The following is an 11,115-nucleotide window of genomic DNA, read 5'->3' on the forward strand; positions in this document are numbered from 1 at the left end:
TCTCAGTTAATTAAGGTAGTTGTGTTTCTAGTTAGTGTTTCTCAGTTAATTAAGGTAGTTGTGTTTCTAGTTAGTGCTTCTCAGTTAATTAAGGTAGTTGTGTTTCTAGTTCGTGCTTTTCAGATAATTGAGGTAGTTGTATTTCTAGTTAGTGCTTCTTAGTTAATTGAGGTAGTTGTGTTTCTAGTTAGAGTTTCTCAGTGAATTAAGGTAGTTGAATTTCTGGTAAGTGCTTCTCATTTAATTGAGGTAGATTGTATGCATGTATTTACTGTGGATGGCCTTCAAATAGAGAATTATGAGTTTATTTGAAGTGGAATTTTCTTCGATTTCTTGAGATTGGAAGGTTTTAATAATTTATATACAACTTTACTCTGAGATGGAATTTTTGGATGTTATTAGTTTATTTGTAAGTTAGGAACTATAAAACACCATCTACAACAGTAAACCATGGAATGTATTTAAGTTTGCCTGTCCACTTTCAGAAGCCCACTTGCAAAGTATCGCCTATGAACAAGAATCTGATGGACCTGTGTGTGAGGCCAGGCATGACCGGGATGGATAACCTGGGCAACACGTGCTTCATGAACAGTGTACTTCAAGCCCTGTCCAATACCACTGAATTCAGAGATTTCTTTTTAGGTATGGATCTGTGGAAATTCCACCAATTAATGTATTTAATACCTCTTGTATTTTCTGTATGTGGTATTACCTTCATTTAAATTCAACTGTTTGCTTCTGCTTTATCAATTTAGAAATAGGTTTTTCTTCTTCTCTTCTTGTGATTTGTACACATTAAGCGTTTGTGTGTGTGTATTGTAAAGATTTTCTTGGGACCATTAAAAATTGTGTGGTTGTTTTATCTGCTATGAAAGAAAGATTAAATATAAATGTTTGGTATGTACCATACTACATCAAATTTAAGATTACATGTGTATAAATTGAAATGATGTAATATGGAGAAGAAAAGCAAGGGTACAGCATTACACTTGTAAACCTCTCATTTTATTTCGCAGACTCCGGATTTCAGAACGATATTAATACGGATAAACCTCTCATTTTATTTCGCAGACTCCGGATTTCAGAACGATATTAACACGGATAATCCTCTTGGAATGGGAGGCAAGTTGGCCGTGTCTTATGCTGTTCTGCTTCGCATGCTGTGGTCTGGAAAGCATTATTCTTATGCTCCTTCCAAACTCAAGGTATGCTTTTGTTAAGGGATGTGCTTTTCCCCCCCCCCCCCCGAGAATTTTAATAGGGTTTTGTTGGACAGGGGATTCCATTATTAAGATATTTATAGTAATTACATGTATATCTAAAATTAGATTCTTGTCAAAATCAAAAGTTATTCAAGTTTATGAATAATAACAACCATCATTGACATATACATGTGCCTCCACTTTCGTATTACAGAGTTTGGTGGCACAGAAGGCTAGTCAGTTTAATGGATTCGCTCAGCATGATGCACAAGAATTTATGGCCTTCTTTTTGGATGGTCTTCACGAGGTTTGTCATCAATGTTCAAATTCAGTGTCTCAAAATTGTATGCGACTTCACCAAGATGAATTTTGGCTAGATGAACTTGAAGGAAAATGATTATTAATTTTTGTAAAAATTGTTTTCTCTTTTTACACAGGATCTGAATAGGATTAAGAAGAAACCTTATACAGAAACAGTAGACTCGGATGGAAGACTGGATGAAGTAGGTTTTCATACTTAACTCTGAAATTGACTTATGATCTCTAACAGTATCAAACTTAAAGCATGTCATCAATGTATTTGTTTCTTTCACAGATATTTCATTCATTTATGTAGAAAGTACTGGAGTAGTACGAGTTTTTGAAGCAGGACTGTTGTTTACTCAATGTTAATCTGTGTATGTTGTAATCGTTATTCCAGGTTGTTGCCGATGAAGCCTGGGAGATGTACAAGAAGAGAAATGATTCTTTTATTGTGGACCTGTTCCAGGGCCAATATAAATCCAAACTGACCTGTCCTGTGTGTGGAAAGGTGGGAGTTTTATCTTAATTTTATGCAGTATGTAACTAAGGGCTATTCCAGAAATAAATACATGGGGGGGGGTCGGGAGGCACCTTTTGTATATACCAAGCACCCATAAAAAAAAAAAAAAAAAATTACCCCATGACCCATCAAATTAATAAACTCATTTTACAATGACCCATCTAATAAAAAAAAAACTAACCAGACTCACCACAAAAATATTTTTAAAAATGAAAACGGTACAAATCTCGCAAGGTTTTCGGGACAAACATTCTAGTCAATGACGCGGTAATGCCTGTGCGACATTGTATCACAGTAGTTCTGAAGAAACGATGTCACATCAACAATCAAAGGCATCTATGGCGGGAATGTTGGAAAGATTGGGAGTCCAAACGATGCTATTATCATGAAATGGGTATGGATATGTTTTTCCACGAATCGTTCGTCTTCTAATGGAGCCCGCGCCCGGAGGCCTCTATATCACCATCACACCGACTGATAAATATAACGCATCGGTACCCTCGTATAGATCAACTAAGGTTTGCCTATTTTTATTAGAAAACGGAATACCTATTGGTTTCAAAATATTCCCAAAATCGATGCACTGTAAACTGTAATAATCTACAGAACAGAGTTCGCCGCCATCACGTCCAAAGGGACCCTATTAAACGCGCCTCTAATTTGAAGAGTGCCGTAATGGAAAGTTATGCGCTGCAAAGAGCGACAACTCGAATAGTTCTATGTTACTTTCGATTTCGAAAGCAGCATTTCGAAAGCACGTTTTCAATTTTCCCTCCGACGTTTTGTAACCAACACGACAAGAGCGACAATAAAAATATTCTGAAAACTCAACACCCACGTAGCACAAAATAAAACAATAGAAACTACCCACTACCCATAATAAATATTTTATTAACAATCCCACCACGGACCAATTAAAATATGAAAAAATACGACCACCCACACAAAAAAATATCATTTGCCGCCCGACCCCCCCATTTGATCATTTCTGGAACAGCCCTAAGCAGATCTTATATTTTCTTTCAACACTCAAACACATTCTACAATTATTATACAATTTTTGACAACTAGCTTTCTGAGAAGAAAAAAATAAACCGTTTATATGGGAGGTTTTCTCTGAATTTTCAGATTTCCATAACCTTTGACCCTTTCCTGTATCTTTCACTTCCTCTCCCTAAAAAGAAGCGCTTACTGCCTGTGATATTCATGTGGAAGGAACCATACAAAAAGCCGCTGCGGGTAAGATTGGATAAAATAGCACATATGTCAAAAATCAATTTTATACTTTTCTTTTGAAATCTTTAACAGTGTACACGTGTTACTGACACCATGGTTGTGATTTAGTTCATCAAGTGATGAGTTTTGTTGTAGTTGGTCCTAAGGCTACCTAAAGATTGCACGACAGAGGCTCTGAAAGAGGAGACAGCAAAGAAAACAGGTGTCAAACCATCAGCGGTGAGGCACAGTTTTTACACTAGCGTAGATCTAGAAATTTTTGTGCGACTTCTTGTTTTTGAATGAGTGGTATTGATTTTTAGCCGAGAAAAATCTGTGATTGATGAATATTATTCTGATAATCGTCAGAAATAATGTTGAGAACATAATTTTGATGGAGTATACAGAAGACAGAGCTCATTGTGCAATTGGTTTGAAAATCGAAAGAAGGAGTCCCTTGTTATGTTTAGTTTCCATACTTTTCTTGCAGATGAGAGTGTTTGAAGCGTACAAGGGTAAAATCTACAAATTCTACGGGAAAGGGACCGATCTAAGTGCCGTTCAATCCAATGACACAATTATAATGTAAGTATACCACTACTGTAAGACTGCTCTACACAATTATATTTTGAGAGGTCTGTAAGAGGGATTATTAACGTGTATTGTAATCTACTTTTCAGATCTGAAGTCCTGACTGAAGACATTGCTGGAGAACCTGTGTATGAAATCTATGTCATACAGGTAAGTCTTGGACCAACACAATTTAGAGATGTCGTACAGGTAAGTCTTAGACCAACACAATTTAGAGATGTCATACAGGTAAGTCTTGGACCAACACTATTTAGAGATGTCATACAGGTAAGTCTTGGACCAACACTATTTAGAGATGTCATACAGGCAAGTCTCAGCCAACACAATTTAGAGATGTCATACAGGTAAGTCTCAGCCAACACAATTTAGAGATGTCATACAGGTAAGTCTCAGCCAACACAATTTAGAGATGTCATACAGGTAAGTCTCAGACCAACACGATTTAGAAAGCTTCACTGGAAAAAAATTATTATTTTGACTTTTGTTCATGAATGTGCTACAAAATACACAAAACTTGCATTCAGGTTCATTGTAGTGATAGTTGAAGTTGCAATTAATTTTGAAATTAATGGAAATGATAGAAATTTTAATTACTGTGATGATATTGAATTCCACAGAGAACGATCATGCCAAATCAAATTCCATCTCGATGTTCATCGTGTCGTCGACTATGTCCAGATGGCGCTAAACTCAAGAGGTGTACCAAATGTTTCAAAGTGGGATACTGTGATCAGTGAGTTTTGTTTGATGTTGTAAACTTCCAATGCAAGCTGAATGAACTGGAAAGGATAAAATCTGAATCCTGTTTCTCACTTATTAAAAAAATGTTTGTTGAAAATGCGAAGTACAAAATTTAAACAGTTTTAGTATGCCCCCAAAATCATAGATCTTGGGGCATAATAATTTTGTCATGCCTATGAGATTTTGTTCATCTGTCTCTCTGAATGTGACTGTAACCTTTGTGAAACATCTGAACTACAGGTATACAAGACAGACTTTTCATATTAAGAGAACTATATGGACAAGGTCAATAGTTACGTTTTATGTCAGAGTAAACAAGATCAATAATTAGGTTTTATGTCAGGGTAAACAAGGTCAATAATTAGGTTTTATGTCAGGGTAAACAAGGTCAATAATTAGGTTTTATGTCAGGGTAAACAAGGACAATAATTATGTTTTATGTTGGGATAAACAAAGTAAATAATTAGGTTATATGTAAGAGTAGACAAGGTCAATAATTAGGTTTTATGTCGGGGTAAACAAGGTCAATAATTAGGTTTTATGTCAGGGTAAACAAGGTCAATAATTACGTTTTATGTTGGGATAAACAAAGTCAACAATTAGGTTATATGTAAGAGTAGACAAGGTCATTAGTTAGGTTTTATGTCAGGGTAAACAAGGTCAATAATTAGGACTGGTTTATATCAGTAAACAAAATCAATAATTAGGTTTTATGTCAGGGTAAACAAGGTCAATGATTAAGTTAAATATGTCAGGGTAAACATGAAATTTGCCACAGAGGACATAGCCATGGTCAGGGTCTTGGTTTTACATAAATGGTCAACAACCCAGCAACCTATAAATTCATGTATGTTTATGTTCATTTTCTTTCTTCTCATTGTAGTACTTGTCAGAAGAATCACTGGGTGATGCACAAGAATCACTGTAACTTGACCCCAGAGGCTGTGGGGTCACCCTTCATCGTCAGCATTCCCGAGTCCAGGGCCACATTCTCACGGCTGAGCACTCTGATGGAGGCTTACGCTAGGTATGGCAACATAAAGACATAAGCATTTTCTATACTTCATAAAATCTGATAGGTTTTTCGTGATGTACAAAAATGCTGATACTTTAAAGGTCTTTGAATAAATCCTAGTAGTGTTTTAAATGTAAATCTGGTTTGTCTTTGGAGTAGTGTGCTAGTATATGTGGATATTTTTACCCTTTGTTATTTTCACCCAACAATTTCGTCCACTTTTAAATTGGTCCAAGGTTTGAAATATTTTTAAAAAATTATGTTCGCTCACTTTTAAATTGGTTCATTCCTGATAAAGGCAAACTAAAACAGGAATGAAATTTACTCTGTATGATTTGTCTGTGTTCATCATATGTGAAGACATTACCACTTTATATGTACTTATCAGCATATTGAAAATCTATTGTTATTGGCGCTATTGCTCTGTTTGGCATCATTATGAATTAGGGCTACTACTATTTTCTATGAAAATGGGTAGATACAGTTAAATAATTGTAAGTTTTAAGCCCTGAATGCAAATTGACAATTTGCTTTAGAGCTGAAATATTAATCTCACGAAAAAGTATACATGTACATACAATGAATAGATCTGCTTACTCGTACCGTTTTATAAAAAAAGGGGGCATATGTTTTTGCATTTCAAAATATTACTTTTTTCATGTGTAAGTCATACATGATGAATTTTATTTCATGATATAGGGCTCACGGCGGGTGTGACCTATCGACAGGGGATGCTTACTCCTCCTAGTCGCCTGATCCCACCTCTGGTGTGTCCAGAGGTCCGTGTTTGCCCAACTCTCTATTTTGTATTGCTTATAGGAGTTATGAGATTGATCACTGTTCGTTATCTTCACCTTTCATTTCAAATGTAAGAATTTTTCTTCAGGTACTCTGTAGATGTATTCCAGCCCCCAGTTAAGACAGAACCCAAAATCCATTCCTCAGGCATGAGCAGTAGCAGTAGCCAATCAAGCGGAAGCATCAACAGTCTGGACAGCCAATCATCGTGCAGCAGTTCCTGTACGATTACAGCAGAGCAGGGACCCACGGAGGATAAGGTGGACTTTTTCATCGGTGAAACAAACATAGTGAGATGCTAAATACAGATAGACGTAGCGTCTTGTTTTTACAGTGTGATGGTCATTCCTAGTGGTCTGTGTGAAAAGGGGATTTGTTTTACCTTTCTTGAATTGAGCATGATATCCAACGCAGACATGTGCATCTTGAGCAGATGTTGTATCAAAAAGTTTCAATTAGTTTTAAATGATATTAAAAGTCAAAGAAAAATGTCTGCATTTTGCATCCATATCAAAGAGCATGTGTTTTTTGTCCTATTTGTCGATCTATCTGAAACTTTATCCTTGCTTGTAACTTTCAAATGGTTAGTGATAAGGCTCTCATATATTATATGTGCATTCCTTGTGACAAGAGGTTTTTTTTTGCTACCAAAGGTTTTGGCTTTGTGACTTTGAATTTGGAGTTTGACTTACTGGTACTTGTAACAAAAGTTAACCTAGGCTATATATCTTAAAATGTTTAAAGTAGGGCTTGATATTTTGTATATAAATTCTTTATGATAAGACCTTTCATCTTTGATTTTGTAACATTGAACCCAAATTTCCAAAAACTTAACCTTGCTGATAAATGAGTGAGTGACAGGGCTGTCATATTCTGTGTGTGCATTCCTTGGTAAAAAGTTTCTGATTTGTGGTCTTGACTTTGAAGTTTGACCTACTTTTAAAAAAAATAAACCTGGGCAATAGTGTTTTACAAACACATCATGGTTTTTTTTTATATCCTTGCAAATTTTCTTCATGACTCTTTATTTGAATTCATGCATAGTATTCATACACACAAAATTGCAGTTAAATATATTACTGTAGGTCATTGAAAATTATTGTGTAAAATTATAATGGTGTCCCCAGATTTTGGTTTTTTTTTTGTAATTGGCTGCTTGTTTTGTGCCAGTGGTTGTAGCCCAGTGCTCTGCGACTGGGAGGCCCTGGTTTAGATTCTTATTCCCTTGGCCACATCACACTTACATGTAGGATGTTAACATCGGTAGTCACTGTTCCTTCTCCAAGCATCGTGGGTCTGTTGGATTTGATCTGAAAAACTGAGGTTATGGGTCACGGTAGGCATTCGCATGTTAAAGAAGCCTCACTGTTAAGTGACTGTCCTGGGCCTGGGTGTCATGTGTAGGTGAAAGTTTGTGCCACTTCATCTAGAGCTGCTGACATATTTAGAAGAGTAAAAAATTCTGCAAAACAACAAACACCACACACATTTGCATGCCTTTTTTTCACTCTATTGAATTTACTTTAAAGGGACTGATTCACGATTTCCCCCAAAATTTTGTTTTTCGCTTTTAATGATCAAAATCTATTGTCTAATGTGTTTAAAACATTTCACATAAAAATCAAGGTTATACATCATCATAGAAGCTCATTTTAGAGAGTTTATTATTTGTTTTGTAAACAAAGATTGTGGTATGTTATTGTTTACGAAATTTCAAAAGAAATGGATATCAATCTAAGTTTATTATATCTTTCACATTTATAGCATTCTTTGGGTAAAATGTTTCATCTAAAAGTTGAAATTTGTGACTATGCCAAATTAAGATGCTTTATATTATAAAATTAACATTTTATTGGTTTGTTTGTATACATGAAAAGACTCGAGTCTTTGTTTACATAACACAGATTTAAGGCTAAAATATTACTTTTATTCTTGCGTTCAGAAGTTCCAAATTTTTTACTCTCAACATTTAATGAGTAATATTTTTTATATTTAACATCGAAAATGAAAAATATTTTTTTCAAAAATCGTGAACCAGTCCCTTTAATGTACTATCATTATTGCAGTATAATATCCTATCATTATTACAGTTTAAATTCCTATCATTATTACAGTGTAATATCCTATCATTATTACAGTTTAATATCCTATCATTATTACAGTATAATATCCTATCATTATTGCAGTTTAAATTCCTGTCATTATTACAGTATAATATCCTATCATTATTACAGTTTAAATTCCTGTCATTATTACAGTATAATATCCTATTATTATTACAGTCATTAGATCTTAACGAGAGCAACACGAGTACAGAAAACAGCTTCTCCAATCTCCATATGGGCAATGTCAGCGATGGGTCCTCCACCAGTATTGGAGCCCAGGCTGGCAGTATATCATCTCTAGATTCCACTGGTAGTGGGTCACTATCATCTCCAATAGCTGGAGATGTGGATCTAGTGACGGAACAGCGGGAAAGTCCAGAGGAGGAAGGCGACCCAGGAAATCAACCGGAGTCTGTGTCTTTTAAGACCCCCAATCTACCCGAGTTTTCGTCATTCAAGATGCCTAAAACGTGAGATTTAAATGATTTTTTTATTCATCGTCTATCTTAGGCATAGCCAGGGTATTGTATTTGAATTTTTAGCTCACCTGAGCCAAAGGTTCAAGTGAGCTTTTCTGATCAAACTTTGTCCATTGTCTGTCGTCGGCGTTGTAAACTTTTAACATTTTCCTCTTCTTCTCCAGAACAACCAGATCAATTTCAACCAAACTTGATACAAAGCATCCTTGGGTGAAGGGCTTTCAAGTTTGTTCTAATGAAGGGCCATGTCCCCTTCAAAGGGGAGATAATCACAAAATGCAAAAATAGGGTGGGGTCATTTAAAAATCTTCTCAAGAACCACTTGGCCAGAGGAGCTGAAATTTACATAAAAGCTTCCTGACATAGTGCAGATTCAAGTTTGTTCAAATCATGGCCCCAAGGGTAGATTGGGGCTACAATAGAGGATCAAAGCTTTACATGGGAATAAAAAGGGAAAATCATGAAAATCTTCTCAAGAACCACTGGGCCAGAAGATCTGAGATTTACATGACAGCTTCATGACATAGGGTAAATTCAAGTTTGTTAAAATTACAGCCCCCGGGGGTAGGTTGGAAAGTTTTACATGCCAATATATAAGGAAAATCTTTCAAAATCTATACATGAAAGCGTCCTGACATTGTACAAATTCAAGTTTGTTCAAATCATGGCCCCTAGGCATAGGATGGGGCCACAATAGGGGATCGAAGTTTTACTTACAAATATATAGGGAAAGTCATTTAAAATCTTCCTCAGGAGAATCACTGGGCCAGAGGAGTTTACATTTACATGGAAGATTCCTGACATAGTTCAGGTTCAAGTTTGTTCAAAACATGGCCCCTGTGGGTAGGATGGGGCCACAATAGGGGATCAAATTTACATACAAATATGTAGAGGAAATCTTTGAATATCGACCAATGTGACTCCGGTGAGTGATGTGGTCCATGGGCCTCTTGTTATTCTATCCGTTGTAACTGGATGATCAAGATCTTATTAAATGAAAATTAAGAAAAAATTTGAAGACAAGCTATAGTATTTCTGACAACTCCTAATTTTGTGTAAAATGGTGAAATTCTGGGAATTTATTTCTTCAAAATTAGCATACAACAAGTTGCTGTCCATCCATGATGATGAAAACACTAGAAGTTTTGATAGAATAAGTATCATCTTTATTTATAGAAATGAACAAGATCAGTTTGGGAAATCCTCATCTGACAATGAAACTGAAATGGAGAAGAGTAAAACGGTTCCCACCAAACAGGTGTTGGGCATCAAGTCCGATGAGATTGAGAGAACAAAGCCACTGTTTTACTTGAAACCTGTCAATCAAGATGGAGTAGGAATCCGTGGGCCTGAGGGAGAGAGGGTAGAGGATTTAGGTAAGCTACATGTGTATACCGAGATGAATTTATAGGCAGGCCACACCCCAAACTAAAAACTATATTCGTAGGTAGTTCACATTCTCACATCATTTGTAAGTAGGCCACACCCCAAACTAAAAACTATATTCGTAGTTAGGTCACATTCTCACATCATTTGTAAGTAGGACACACCCCAAACTAAAAACTATATTCGTAGGTAGTTCACATTCTCACATCATTTGTAAGTAGGACACACCCCAAACTAAAAACTATATTCGTAGGTAGGTCACATTCTCACATCATTTGTAAGTAGAACACACCCCAAACTAAAAACTATATTCGTAGGTAGTTCACATTCTCACATCATTTGTAAGTAGGACACACCCTTAGCTTCAGTTGAAAGTAGGACACACCCACTATATTTGTAGGTGGTCTACAATTAGCCCCCCCCCCCCCTTCCCAGCTATATACATGTAAAATGGACCATACTTTAGGAACCATGCTTTTACTTAGGGCTGTTCCATTAAAACATATGAGTTACCCGGGGAAGGCACTTTAAAATTTGGGTAACCACCCATAGAAGCATAAAAATGTAATGAGGGACCACTCACAGAAGCAATTTTAGATAGTGCGGCACCACCCATAGAAGTGAAATAAATTTGAAATACACTTTTTCTTTAAATTCAATATGTATGAATGACTATTTATAACCCCTGAATAGAGGTCTATTTTCAGATGTTCCCAAGCATGATAGTAAAGAGAAGAGTATCTTGGGTGTTACATCACCA

General features: G+C 36.0%; 1 protein-coding gene across 3 annotated transcripts in view; it reads left to right on the plus strand.

Annotated features, from left to right (window-relative positions):
- The window catches only part of LOC125654430 (ubiquitin carboxyl-terminal hydrolase 19-like), a 29,645-nt gene that overhangs the window by 13,148 nt on the left and 5,382 nt on the right, over positions 1–11,115 (plus strand). For 2 of the 3 annotated variants that reach the window (XM_048884388.2, XM_048884389.2), the window contains exons 10-23: positions 486–642; positions 1,072–1,205; positions 1,417–1,509; positions 1,640–1,705; positions 1,903–2,013; positions 3,154–3,264; positions 3,397–3,480; positions 3,731–3,825; positions 3,921–3,981; positions 4,449–4,564; positions 5,456–5,599; positions 6,474–6,675; positions 8,668–8,960; positions 10,146–10,345. In XM_048884388.2, coding sequence (XP_048740345.2) covers positions 486–642; positions 1,072–1,205; positions 1,417–1,509; positions 1,640–1,705; positions 1,903–2,013; positions 3,154–3,264; positions 3,397–3,480; positions 3,731–3,825; positions 3,921–3,981; positions 4,449–4,564; positions 5,456–5,599; positions 6,474–6,675; positions 8,668–8,960; positions 10,146–10,345 — 1,867 coding nt within the window. The remainder of the gene's footprint in view (positions 1–485; positions 643–1,071; positions 1,206–1,416; positions 1,510–1,639; positions 1,706–1,902; positions 2,014–3,153; positions 3,265–3,396; positions 3,481–3,730; positions 3,826–3,920; positions 3,982–4,448; positions 4,565–5,455; positions 5,600–6,473; positions 6,676–8,667; positions 8,961–10,145; positions 10,346–11,115) is intronic. The other variant, XM_048884390.2, reaches the window with a different exon arrangement.

Source organism: Ostrea edulis, chromosome 7 (assembly GCF_947568905.1).
Source record: "Ostrea edulis chromosome 7, xbOstEdul1.1, whole genome shotgun sequence".
NCBI classification, from domain to species: Eukaryota; Metazoa; Mollusca; class Bivalvia; order Ostreida; family Ostreidae; genus Ostrea; species Ostrea edulis.